This window comes from Leptopilina heterotoma, unplaced genomic scaffold, assembly GCF_015476425.1.
Source record: "Leptopilina heterotoma isolate Lh14 unplaced genomic scaffold, ASM1547642v1 Lhet_472, whole genome shotgun sequence".
In the NCBI taxonomy this organism is placed as follows: domain Eukaryota; kingdom Metazoa; phylum Arthropoda; class Insecta; order Hymenoptera; family Figitidae; genus Leptopilina; species Leptopilina heterotoma.
In genome coordinates this window covers 368,335-381,268 of record NW_025111099.1, presented here as the reverse complement: position 1 = coordinate 381,268, position 12,934 = coordinate 368,335, and the positions used below count along the sequence as shown (strand labels likewise).

The following is a 12,934-nucleotide window of genomic DNA, read 5'->3' as shown; positions in this document are numbered from 1 at the left end:
ATAAATATTAATATTTATTTACCAATTGATATCTTAAATAACTATAATAATCTTCGAATTCTTTCATTCAGTCTGTCCACAGCTTGTATATTCTGTCCACAGTGAGAGAGAAAGATTGATAGAGAGAAAGAGAGGGAAGTATCGCCTGTCCTTTTAGTTTAGAGTAGGAGCGAAAGAGAGGCGAATATTATTATTATATCTATGTATAATAAGTTAGTCTTTCCCTATGTATTCTGTTCACAGTGAGAGAGAAAGAGAGGGAGAGAGGTATTGTCTCTCCTTTTAGTTTAGAGAAGGAGCGAAAGAGAGACGAATAGTTAAGAAAGTAATGCCCACTTTTTGGGTTTAGAAGGGGGTATCATGTTTTCTCCATTTTCCGTGTCGGGTAGAAAGAGAGGAACAGAATTTGATAGGGGAAGGAAAAGTGGGGAATTTTACTTTCAAGCCAAAATACGAAATGGGCGTCTTATTTCCTTATTGGCTAATTATTTTTCTTTTTTCACTCACAGATAGATTAAGGAGTAATAGAAAGGGAGATCGAGAACGAGGTATGAGTGAGAAGTATAAATTTTATCGTTGTTCCATAAACCAAATGGACAATTTTTCATCAATTTTTGACTCTCACCCCGCCTCCAGTTGTGAACAATCGCAAATATTTTAAAAAACTAATTCGTATAATTATTTAAGATTCAATTATCTTCGAACAATGGATAAGGCTTTCTGAAGTGTACCGATGGTTTTTTATGCCTGTTACGCGCTGTAAAAAATACATGGAGCATGCAGTTTCGCGGGCGGTTGCACTGCCGCGTTACATGCGTTGAATTGGTTTTAATTTGTTAGTTAATGCTTTATTTATTAAGCATTTGATTCATAATTTCGAAAATTTTAATTAAAATTAAAATTAAAATGGCGGATCCAATATGGCGAATAACAAAAATATAGCTTTATTTTGTAAATAAAATGCGGGCCCAGAAATTTTTTTTGGTTATAGTTCCACATTTTACGTTGAATAAAATGCTGTAAAGAAAATTTAATTAATTATCTCATTTACTTTTAAAATATAGTGTTTCAATGAAATTAAAATACCCTTCGCAAATCATGAGTTCACTTCAGAAAGCCTTACCCCAATGTAAATAAAAATTTATGAATATTTACTTTTTGGACTCATTAAATTTTCATTTTTATAACTCTTTTTAGTTCATTTATTTTATATTTCGACTGACTCGATTATAAGATTGCAAACTTTTTTTTAAATAAAGATACTAGTGCACCAATTGAACCTTTTGCGACAACGTCATCGAATTACGAAAAAAGTAGCCATGGTTCCTCGAAACGTCTAGAAAAGAAGAAAGAAACTGCAAGAAAATTTGATATCTGCATTGCAAGTCTTAACTACCAAGACAGAAAATCTGGTATTTCAATAATTATAAAAAAAATTACTATTTACATGAAGAGAATAATTTAAGAAGGGAACCAGTCAAATTTTAACTTATTGAAATTATTGCTGTTTGACCCATACGCCCATTTTGAGGATAAATGTTAGCTTAAAAATAAGGTATACTACACATGGTTGTTTTGAAATTCTAAACAACAGTTTTGACAATCTCGCCATTTCGGAGATATTGACATCTGGACGGTTTGTCCCACTCTCCCCAAATATTATAATAATTATTATTTTAATGATTAACCCATTAACGCCCGAAATAAGAAAATTCTTTGCGCAAATTCAACCTATACTTTTATGAATAAAACGGATTATATTTTATACCGCAAGTATGTATCTTATAGGTATTGAGTGTGCTCTTTTCGATTTCGGTGTGAAAAAAAAGAATTTCGTTTAAAACAAAAATTAAATATAGCGGTTTTAATTTTAAATACAGAAAAGAAATTTCATTTTTTCATGTTTGGTTATTTTTTACCCATCCAAATATTTGGATTCAGTAACCCCAAAAACATAAAATATAATGATATCTGGTATTAAAAGAAATAAAAAAATTTAGCACAGTTGTGACACGAAAACTTTATTTTGACTACACTGCTACACGGAGAAAAATGAAAATTCAGATTTCGGACTGAATATAAAACAATTTGAATGATTTGTATTATCATAGAAAGAAATATTACATTTTTGTTCTCTATCCTAAAAAGTTTAGTAACGATTTTCAATGAAGAACAATGCTAAATATCTTAATAAACGCCAATAGTCTTCTTTTAACTTAGATTCATTCCCAAACAGTTTTTTGGAATACGAAACTCTGTGGCGCGACTGCGCCCGCGTTTGTTCAGTTTCTTCGTTTTTGATATACACGGAATTCTCGGTGTAGTTTGTGGTGTATTAATTGTTTCAATTAATAAAAATTTTAGTTTTAAATATAATAGTGAGTGCAGTTTTGTAATAAAGTTCTAGTGTTACAAATGAATGTAGAAAAATATGTATGTGAAATGTTTGATCTCATTTTGAGGTTAGGTGTGTGTTTATTTTGTTTTTAGCCGGTTATGCAATTCCTAATTGTTATTATATTTTATTGTAATGTTCAATTTAGGCAACTAAATGTAAAGTCTAAAATTAAATAATATTTTTAAAAAATAGAGAATACTTTGAATTTTAAAAATCTTCGCATTGGGATTTTTATTTAATCTGTAGATATTTAAATAAAATCTCTTTCTTTAAACGTGTTTTAAAGCAGATCATTTTAGTAAAAATGGCAAAGGACTTGTATTTAATTTTTAAAGAGATTCTACGTTTAAATATCTAAAGAATAATAAAAATCCTAGTGAGAAGTTTTATAAAATTCAAAGTATTCTAATTTTTTCAGTTGTTTCATTTTTAGATTTTATATTTAGTTTCAAATTGAATATTCCAATAAAAGTAAATATTTTGACAAATAAAAGTAATAATGTAGGTCACTAGAAGATCTGCTCAAATTATATTCAGTATGGGACTCGGCACTAGACTTGCCTTGGACTCCGCCCAGAAGCGCCTATGAATGTGTTTAGTCTGCTTTGTTCCGCGTATAAGTGTGCATAAGAACGAAAACATTTTAAGCCTACTGACGTGCTTTAAACCTTTTACGATTCATTTCCCTGTTTTCTATCCTGGAGCCGCAAAGGTAGACAAGTTTGGGAATGAAATCTAAGTTACTAGCGCTGAACTCCACAATTTTCAATCGGATTTTTCTGCGTGTAGTTTTGAGTAGAAAATTGTGTGCAATGTTTCCAGATGTTCAAACAGCTGTTCAATATACTGTATAAAACATGAAATTTTTTTACAAATTAATTTATTGCAACTCTCACAGGTACCTAATGACATTTTTTTAACAGATATTCAACCATTATATATATATGTCTCGTATTAAAAAAGGTTTTATTAATTTCTTAATGTTAAGTACTTTGTGGTGAGTAAATATGATTGAAAATGTACTCAATTCCCACAAAACTCAATGTTAAAAGTTAAAAACAAAGACGCTTATAACTTTTTTCACAAGTACCCACAGGTGTAAAAAATTTAACTACATTTTTTAAAAACTTTTATCTAACAGTGGTACAAATTTCAACAAATTGGTAATGTTAATTTTATTTGCGAAAAAACCTTTCTATTATCTTGAGAAAATCTGTAATTGCCTTAACGTTTTATAAACATTTTACAATATAGCTCAGTGTGTTAAATTCAATTTTTGGTTTTCGTGTTTTATGTTTTTTTAATTCTTCAAAAAAAAATTGTAATCTTTTTCCAATATTTCAGAAGAAAAAAAAACGGATCATAAGGTCTTAGTCACATTTTTAAATACACACAATAAAATAAGGTCTTGAGTATCATAAGACAGAAACAGAAATATCGCGCGCGCCTTAGCGCGCGTAGCCCTGCTAGTAATAATAATAATACTTATTATATTATTTAATAATAATTAATAATAAGAATAATAATTTTTAAATAGTATAAAAAATTACTAAAAATTATCAGAAATAATATTTTAATATTAAATAATTTATAAATATTTATATCTTATACTGTTAAGTGCACACGGTAATAAATAAACTATCAAGATTGATTCAAGTTTGAATAAAGACTGGATGTTGAAGCTCCACTCACGAAGATTGACCGAGTGTTAAATCGAGCATGGGACGAACATTGGTGTCCCATGCTGAACCAATATTCAGTGACAATGATATAAAGACTGCTTCAACTCTGGGTTACCCACGCTGGGCGTTCAAGACTCAGTCAAGTTTCAATCCATCGTCAGCACTGGTCTTTCGCGCCTGGGTATGCTTGACAAAGTAAATGCTTTGATTTTGAGATGCATAGTCCCATCTTAAGAATGACAAGTATTCATAGTCAAATAAGATGATCTTATTTGACATTGCCGGTGAGCTTATTTGAACGAATTGAGGTTATGATTTTAAGTCAACGTTTTACATGACTTAAGCAATTACTTATTGTCTTTTTATAAATATTTATAATAAAAATGAAAAGATTTTTTGTTAAAAACAATTTAATAATAATTAAAATTTAATAATTTAGAAAAAGGTTCAAAATTTATAAAATTTTCACGAGAAATAAAAAGTATTTTTTTTTCATCGAAATGTTGAAAAAACATTTCGATATGCATCCACACACATACATCCGGAGAATTTGTTCCCCATGTTGAAATATTTATATACGCGCTATACTTGAAAATTTGTAAAAATAATTGATTCTAAGAAAATCGACACCCTATGAGGAAATAAAACTGTTAATATTAAATAATTATTAAAAAATACTATTTTTAAAAATTTTGTAGTTCCAAATGAAAGTTAATTGTTTTACCCCTTTTATATGCACTCTTGGTTCATTGTTTTAGGAAAAATAAGATTTTTTTATAAAAAGTTGCAAAAAAATTCATTTTACAATAACTTTTTTTAAACAAAATTTTTTCTGTCGTTTGTTTGTTAGAGACAATGGCTAAATAAAAATGCTGTTTTTCATTTCGATTATAAAAATACTCCTTATTTTTTTGTAAAATTTCACTGATTCTGACTCAATAATTTTTTTTAGAAACAATATAATAATAGTTAAAATAATTTTTTCTATTTTTTAATACAGAAACATTTAGAATCTAAATATAATATTTCGTGAGGAATAAGAATATTTCAATTTTTCATCATTCTGGTAGTCATTTCTTGTATCCTTTTACTTTATAACTTTTATCCTAAAAATATTAAATATGCATATTTTTCAGTTTTTTTACCCCCCCCCCCCTCCTCTCCCTTATCAGATATTTTATGTGCATTAGCGTCATTTTTTCTAATGAATATAAGCTATCTACTATCGCTTCCCAGTAAAAAAAGAAGTATTGAGTGAAGCGTTTAGGAATTGAGTGAAGCTCTGAGCCAATACGGATTCGAGTAAAAACCGTATTGGGACGTTTGACTCAATCTTTTTTTCATCCGCCGAATACGGTCTTATTTTTGCATTAAAATTAAAATCACATGAGCAGAGTACACATTATAAATTGAAAGCACAATTGTCCTGGAATGTAAAAATGCCGATTTAGATAAGAAACTGAATATTTTTTTATTTTTTGTTAAAAATTGGTAAAAGCAAAGTTTGACAAGCGCAACTGAATTTACCATGTGAATAAATGAAGTGGTAAGTTTAAATGGACGAAATGGACTAAAAGAAATCTACTTTTACCAACAGAAAGTTCGTAGAGAATTGTGGTAAATTCAACAAAACAATGAAATTTCATTGTTTTCTAGGAACTTTCTGTCGGTAACAGAAGATTTCTTTTAGTCCATTTAAACTTGCCACTTCATTTATTTACATGGTAAAATCAGTCGCGCTTGTCAAACTTTGCTTTTACCAATTTTTAACAAAAAATAAAAAATATTCACAGTTTCTTATCTAAATCGGCATTTTTACATTCCAGGACAATTGTGCTTTCAATTTATAATGTGTACTCTGCTCATGTGATTTTAATTTTAATGCTAAAATAAGACCGTATTCGGCGGATGAAAAAAAGATTGAGTCAAACGTCCCAATACGGTTTTTACTCGAATCCGTATTGGCTCAGAGCTTCACTCAATTCCTAAACGCTCCACTCAATACTTCTTTTTTTACTGGGTTATTGGTAGATACAAGAGAATATTGACGGAAAAAGCCGAACGCTCAATAAGATCATCTTAAGCATTTGCTTGGTCAAGAAGTTCTTAAGCTGCATTTCCTTTACCAAGCAATTGCTTATTTTTGACTATGAATACATACGGTCTTAAGCTCGACTCATTCGAATAAGACCGACTTGATCAAGCAAAGCTTAAGTCCTTGCTTAAGTAGGGACTATGAATACCGCCCTAAGTTAATCATTCTTTATCAGATTTTATTTTAATACTCCTAGCTCAACCTATTGGGCAAACATTGAACTCAGTACACTTTTCGTATCAAACATAGGTATAGACAGAAACAGAAAGTAATCTTGTATATCAAAAAATTATATATATGAAATTTTCTACTTATTATTTTACGAACAAAATATCTGTTCAAAAATAAATTATACCCAAAAAACATTTATTTGATTCAATATTTAAATAAAATAATTTTGTTTGATTTAAATATTAATTTTTTATTTCGCAATAAATTATTTTTCAAAAACTGTATTTTATTTTCTAATTAAAACATTGAATAAGAAAATAAATTCTTTTTCTAGGAGATGTCAATTCATTTTTCATTAAAGCAATTTCTTGAAATACTTTATAAAACTGGTAGGTAATACAGTATTAGAACCTCACAATAATAAGTCGAAATTTTCTACTACTTCGCAACAGAGGGCATTAGAATCTGCTCTTTTAAATTTATGACTTAAAAATTTTTGTTAACACAATTTAATGGTCAAATTTTTGAGTTCTGAATTTTCAAAATTTTGTTTTTTTGAGAATGCAGAATTTTGTTTATTTGTATATACCAAATAAATGTATAATGAATAATTTATAATATAAATAATAGTTAATTTTATCTCTAACAAAAAATGGAAATTTAAATTTTATATAAATATCTTATCTTAACACTTTGAAAAAATTATTCTACAATAGAAAATGATTGGCATATATGTAAAGTCGTTTAAATATTACTAAAGATTTGTAAAGAATTTAAAATTTTTATTCATATATCATGGACATTTTTTGCTTTCTCCAGAAATTTCTTTATCATAATCAGAAGGCTATCCGGACAAGAAGTCCAAAACAAAACCAAAAAATCCAAATTAAATGAAATCCAAAAAATAAAAAATAATAGTTTTCATTTTGCACTTACTTTTTGGATTTTTTGTCCTGGTCAAAAAGTCAAAAGAAATTAAAAATTAAAAATTGAGATATAAAAATTTACATGGTTGCCTTGAATGAAATTGTCTTTTTTTAGTTGTTTATTTTGATGACTGTGAATCGAAAGTAGGTAAACTTAACATTTTATATTTCTATTTTGAAGATTGAAAAGTAAAAACGTGGCTTTTTCACATGTTTCATTATTTATTTTGGACGTTTTTATTTATTGCTTCCTCATAAAGGAAGCTTTGTATTAGCAAAATTTTGGATTGTCATTTTTTGACATATTTATAAATTTTTTTTTATTATGCCTAATACTTTAGTACTTTATATATGCACAGGATCTCCCTGTATAAATGTTCTAAATAAATAAAAAAAAATTACCACGTATTTTGAACTCCGAAGTCCAAAAAACGGATTTTAAAAATTTGTCCCGATGTGTGTGTGTGTACTAACATTACATTTGCCTCAATATCTCAGAACAAGAAAGAGCTAAAGGCCTCAATTTTTTTTTAAATTGTAGGTCTCCACGGGGGACATAAAATGAGAGTATTTTCAGCCCGATTCATGAAGTTTAACTATTTTTTTTTGCATTTTTAATTTTGTAAAAAAACGTTTTTTGAACATAATTTAAAAAAATGTTAGGACACTTATAAATGTTTTTCTTTAGTTTTGTAGAGTTTTTTCACACGCATCTTTTGAGCCCTAATTGAATATTTTTCCTTCATATTAACCGGAAATATTAAACTTTAAAAAATCAAAAATTTTAGAAAATAAAACTTTTTTGAAAATTTTGTTGAAAAATGTAGAAGTTAAGTTTTGTTTTGTATTTAGTTTTGTAGAGTTTTTTCAGACGCATCTTTTGAGCCCTAATTGAACATTTTTCGTCTATATTAACCGGAGATATTAAACTTTTAAAAATATAAAATTTTGAAAAATAAGACTTTTATAAAAATTTTTTTAAATAATGTAAAAGTAACTTCAAAAAATTATTACCAACTTGAAGAGCATTAAAAAACGCTTCGATTGACCTATTTTTTAACCTGATTCGGGCAGAAATTATGAAATTATTGGTATTTGAAAAATCAAGAATTGTGGAAAATATCATTTTTTCAACATTCTTGTTTATTAACTTATGTGTAATTATTAAACTATTATTACCATCTTATAGAATATATAAAAACACATTTTTTGGACCAAGAATTAATGATTTTTAACCCTTTTATAAAAAGTAATTCTTATATTTCAATTATTATTATTTCTATGAGGAAGCAAAGTGTTCATGAAATGAACACCAAAATTATAAAAATGTACAACTTGGCAGCGGTTTTTGGATTTTGATTTAGTAAAACATTTTCGACCACATTTCAGAACGACTTTTGTACGATATTCGTGTGAAAACTACCGAATTTTTAATGGAAAATTTTCAAAATATTGTGCTGGAAATTCGTATGTAATTCCACACGTAATTTCTACTAAAACTTTTTTAAAAAATTTACAACCACATTTCAAAACAAATTACTAAAAATGGAAAAGTAATTTTGGTCATTAAATCTATTGTAGAATTATCATTTTTTATTAAATCGAGCTTCACTCCACTAAAAAATTGCTATTGAATATATATGTATATAATGTATATTCACATACTTTAAAAAGTAAATATGATTACGGACGTTTATCGAAAGAAATGCACGAGGAAAAAAATTTAACTTTTTTTCTTCAAGAAATACCTACTAATAGACAAAAAATTTTCTTCGATTGTCAATTTCACTGTAAACTATAGTATTATTTACCTTTATTAAAGCTTTTCCTGATATTTTTATAAATAATCTTTTGTACTATACCTGAAATTGAAATGCGATTGGTTTGAATCCAATAGAGTAAGTACAATTCGAATTCCTCCTGTTGAATATCAGTCCCTCCAAACTGATTAACTACTTTCTTCATCTCCTCATCGCAAAGATCTTCGCACAATAAGTAAAGAGACTTTAATACTCTATTTAAATTAGGTGAAACTTCTTTTTCATTGATTAGAAATTGTTTTCTAAAAAGTTCTTCTTCATACTCCGTGAATCCAAAATACCTAATGATTTGTAAATTCTGAACTAATAATAAAGATTCTAAGAGTTTTTCTTCCCAGTTTGTTTTATTAAATTCCAACAAAAACCATTGAGAAAGTACACAATTTTCATGATTTTTCAGCAAGTTTGAAATTAAGTCATAACTATGCAAAACAATTTTTGTTGGTGTCGTGAGAAACATTATAGAAATTTTTTCTTGTCGATCAAGATTGTTCTCAATTTCTTTAAGCTTTGTTAAATTAATTTTATCTTTAGCCATATTTGCAATTGGAAAAGAGGAAATTGCGTCTGCTTCGAAACTCATTTTCTGAAATTATAAAAATTAAATTAAATCAATCAAATATATTTAAAAAAAATAATTTTAAAAACTCATTTTCAATTTTTTACTCTAATAGAGGAAGGAAAAAGACTTATCTGTGATTATTTATTTTGGGGAAATTAAAAAAAGAATGGAACTTTTCAGAAAGTTTATTAAATAAAGCGAAGAAATTTTAATTAGAAATTTTTTCTCGAAATGGCGTCGATAAGTGACATTTAAAATCGTTTCTTTTATGGCCAAAAAAAGGGAGGACCGTTTTTATAAAAAGTTTAAGACCAAAAAACCTAGAAATTTTATAATCTAATGCTATAAGCTTTGGAAGCAAATATGCGTTTTTTAATTAAATATAAACTTTCCTTTTTTATAAACGATTAACCTACCGATTATTTTTTGACAAAAAATCAAAATTAATCAATTTACTCAAGAGTTTCGATAAATTTTTTGCAAAATTTGATATGAAATAAAACTCATAAGATTTCCAAAGTTTATATCCAGATAGCACGACAGTAGATTTAAGCTAGTTTTTATCAAATTTAAAAACGAAAACCGCAAGACATGCTCCTTTTATTGTTGTCATTTATTTGTGACCAATTTTTATAAATTATAAATTATTTCTATGATAATGAATTTCAAAATTTCTTTTCTATTTTATATAATTATGAAAATGAAAATACAAAAGCAAGCGAAAACTGAAAAGAATTAAGTATTAAAATTTTTAATGTAATATATATTCTATTAAAATTTATAGAAAATAAATTAATGAACAGAGGATAACCTCCTGTGTAACTCAATGTATATAATTGATGAAAACTTTAAGAATAAAATTATGAAAAACATTTAAAAAATTTAATCAGAAAAGCATCGGTATTATTTAAAAAAGCGTAAATAAAATTTTGTTTTTACTTTTTTTAAATATAAAATCCAGTTATTATTTTTATGATATAATTTTCAGAAAATAAGTATTGTATGTAATGAAAAAATGCGCATTTGATTCATCAAAGTCGTTAAGTAATTGTCCGAATTACAAAAGAAAGATGTATTAAACATTTTTGTTGAGGTGACAAAATTATTTTTGTTTTACTACCCTCATAGCACTATATATCCCAGGATATTATGGAAACATCCGCTGCATGTCCTAGAGATATCCAACGGATATTATTAGGATATCCTACAGAGACCGGCTGTTTCATCAGGATATCTTTTTGTTGTAAGGGAAGCAAAATCATTGAATAAAATAATTTGGGAAACTGAACTAAATTATTCTGATCGAATTAAAGGCTTTTCAATATAAATAATATTTTTACGTTAAAAAATCAGGTAATCTGTTACATTTAACATATAAAGGATGCTACAATTTATACTATACAGAGATTTATCAGATAAATATTATGGAATATTTATATTGTGGACTTTTATAAAGTTTTCTACATTATTAAATAAATTTGACAAGTTTGCATTTAAAGTTGCAACAATTTCTCAGTCGCTTGTACTTTAATTTAAAAATAATTCTTTTTAAATTTGTTTTCTCAATCTTTATCTTTATTTAAACAAGAAGGGATATAGAATTTAAAATATAAATATTTCAGTTTAATAAAAACAATTATTTAATTTTATTTTATATATTGGTAAAACGTTTTTAAATTTTATTGTACAGGCTCTATTTTTACTTATTCTTCAATATACAATAATAATAATGAATGTTTGATGCATATGACATCACTGTGATTTACTCACACAAGCGATTAATTTCCTGTATTGCTCAGAAACTTTTTTTCCAAACTTTAGTTACACATTAAAATCTTGATTTTTCACTGATATTTAACTTATTTGATTCTAAATATTATAATGTAAATATAACTAAATTTAAATACACAGGTGATATTTTTTTACGTTATATCATGATTAAAATATATATTCACTTTATATTATATACATATATAAATATAAGATAACGGGGAAATTCACACACAAAGCACTATTACCACTAACATTATCGAAACCTAACCTAACGTTCAGGCATAGGATGCAGTAAAGGCACGTGTACATTCCCCACCAAGACTTTACTCTACTCAAAACCATCGAAACGTAATATGTATACATTAAAAATAATTCTTGGAAATAATAAATTTCTAAACTTTTAAGTATTCAAATTCTGAAGGAAAAATATAGTTATTGGATCAAAAACAATAAAAACATATTTATATATATTTATATACATAAAAAGGGTAATAGTCCACACGGTGGGTTTGAATGAAGTTCAACCCAAAGATGCTTGCGTATCAAAATTTCTTTTTGATTTCTTTTCTAGGATGGCCCCTGATAATTTTGAGCCCAAAAAGAAAAAAATCGCTTGGGCCGTTTTTGAAAAAACTCATTTTTTGATTTTTTGAAAATATCAATTGACTTTTTCTCTAAAAAAGTAAATAATAGTATGGTTTAATTATAGATTTAAATCTCTTAAATTAACATTAGTAAACGGTCCCTAGCCTAGGTGCTGAATATATGCATTAACTAAAATGCTGTAAAAAATCTAAAAAAACCGTTAGAAAGTTGGTTTTTAAGGGAAATCCCTCATAAGAAGTGTGCAAAATATGTCAAAATTCAACACTTTTTTTCTCGTTTATTTTATTATAAAAGTTAAAAAGCCCTTTTGCATATTAAAAATTTTATTTAAAGTATTAAAAACAATACAAAAATGATATTTTTTGTATTATGTTAGGCTGCAGAGGGCGTCAAAATCGATGCTTTTATTTTGAAGCGTTCCGCGGTTGCAGGTCTAGGGCCGTCCCCAGTGGTTCTAAAATAAAACCCCAAAAGAACTTTTACAGTTGAGCTACTAATCTAGTGGTTATACCTAAAATTACCTTAAAAATCAAAATTAAAAAGATGGTACATACTACTTTCAACAAGAAAATTGAAAAATGACTTTTTTTCTCAACATTTTTTATTAAAAAAAAGTATTAAAAAATTTTTGTTTTCAAATTTTTTAGGTATACCCACTAAAAAACATATTTTTTAACAATATGCAAAAAGAATTAGACAGAAACATCCATCCGTTTACTCAGAATCCCTGCAACCGATTTAAAAAACAGCGTTTTGAGAAAAACAAAGTTAAAGTTTAAGTACGATTTTTTCAGATTTATTGTTAAATGGTTTTTATAAGATCTTACCAAATTTTAATTTGCTATCTTAGGTCAATAAAGTAAGTTATAAGCTTCCTAAAAAGCCTTTTCATGTTCGTCGC

The 12,934-nt window shown here is 27.0% G+C and overlaps 1 protein-coding gene across 1 annotated transcript in view; it reads right to left on the bottom strand.

The window, feature by feature from the left end:
- The window catches only part of LOC122507545 (caspase-3-like), a 120,007-nt gene extending 108,311 nt beyond the window's left edge, over nucleotides 1-11,696 (bottom strand). The window contains exons 1-2 of the mRNA XM_043620330.1: nucleotides 11,425-11,696; nucleotides 9,135-9,678 (exon numbers count right to left, since the gene is read on the bottom strand). Coding sequence (XP_043476265.1) covers nucleotides 9,135-9,675 — 541 coding nt within the window. The 5' untranslated portion in view covers nucleotides 9,676-9,678; nucleotides 11,425-11,696. The remainder of the gene's footprint in view (nucleotides 1-9,134; nucleotides 9,679-11,424) is intronic.
- Between the last annotated feature and the right edge of the window lie 1,238 nt (nucleotides 11,697-12,934).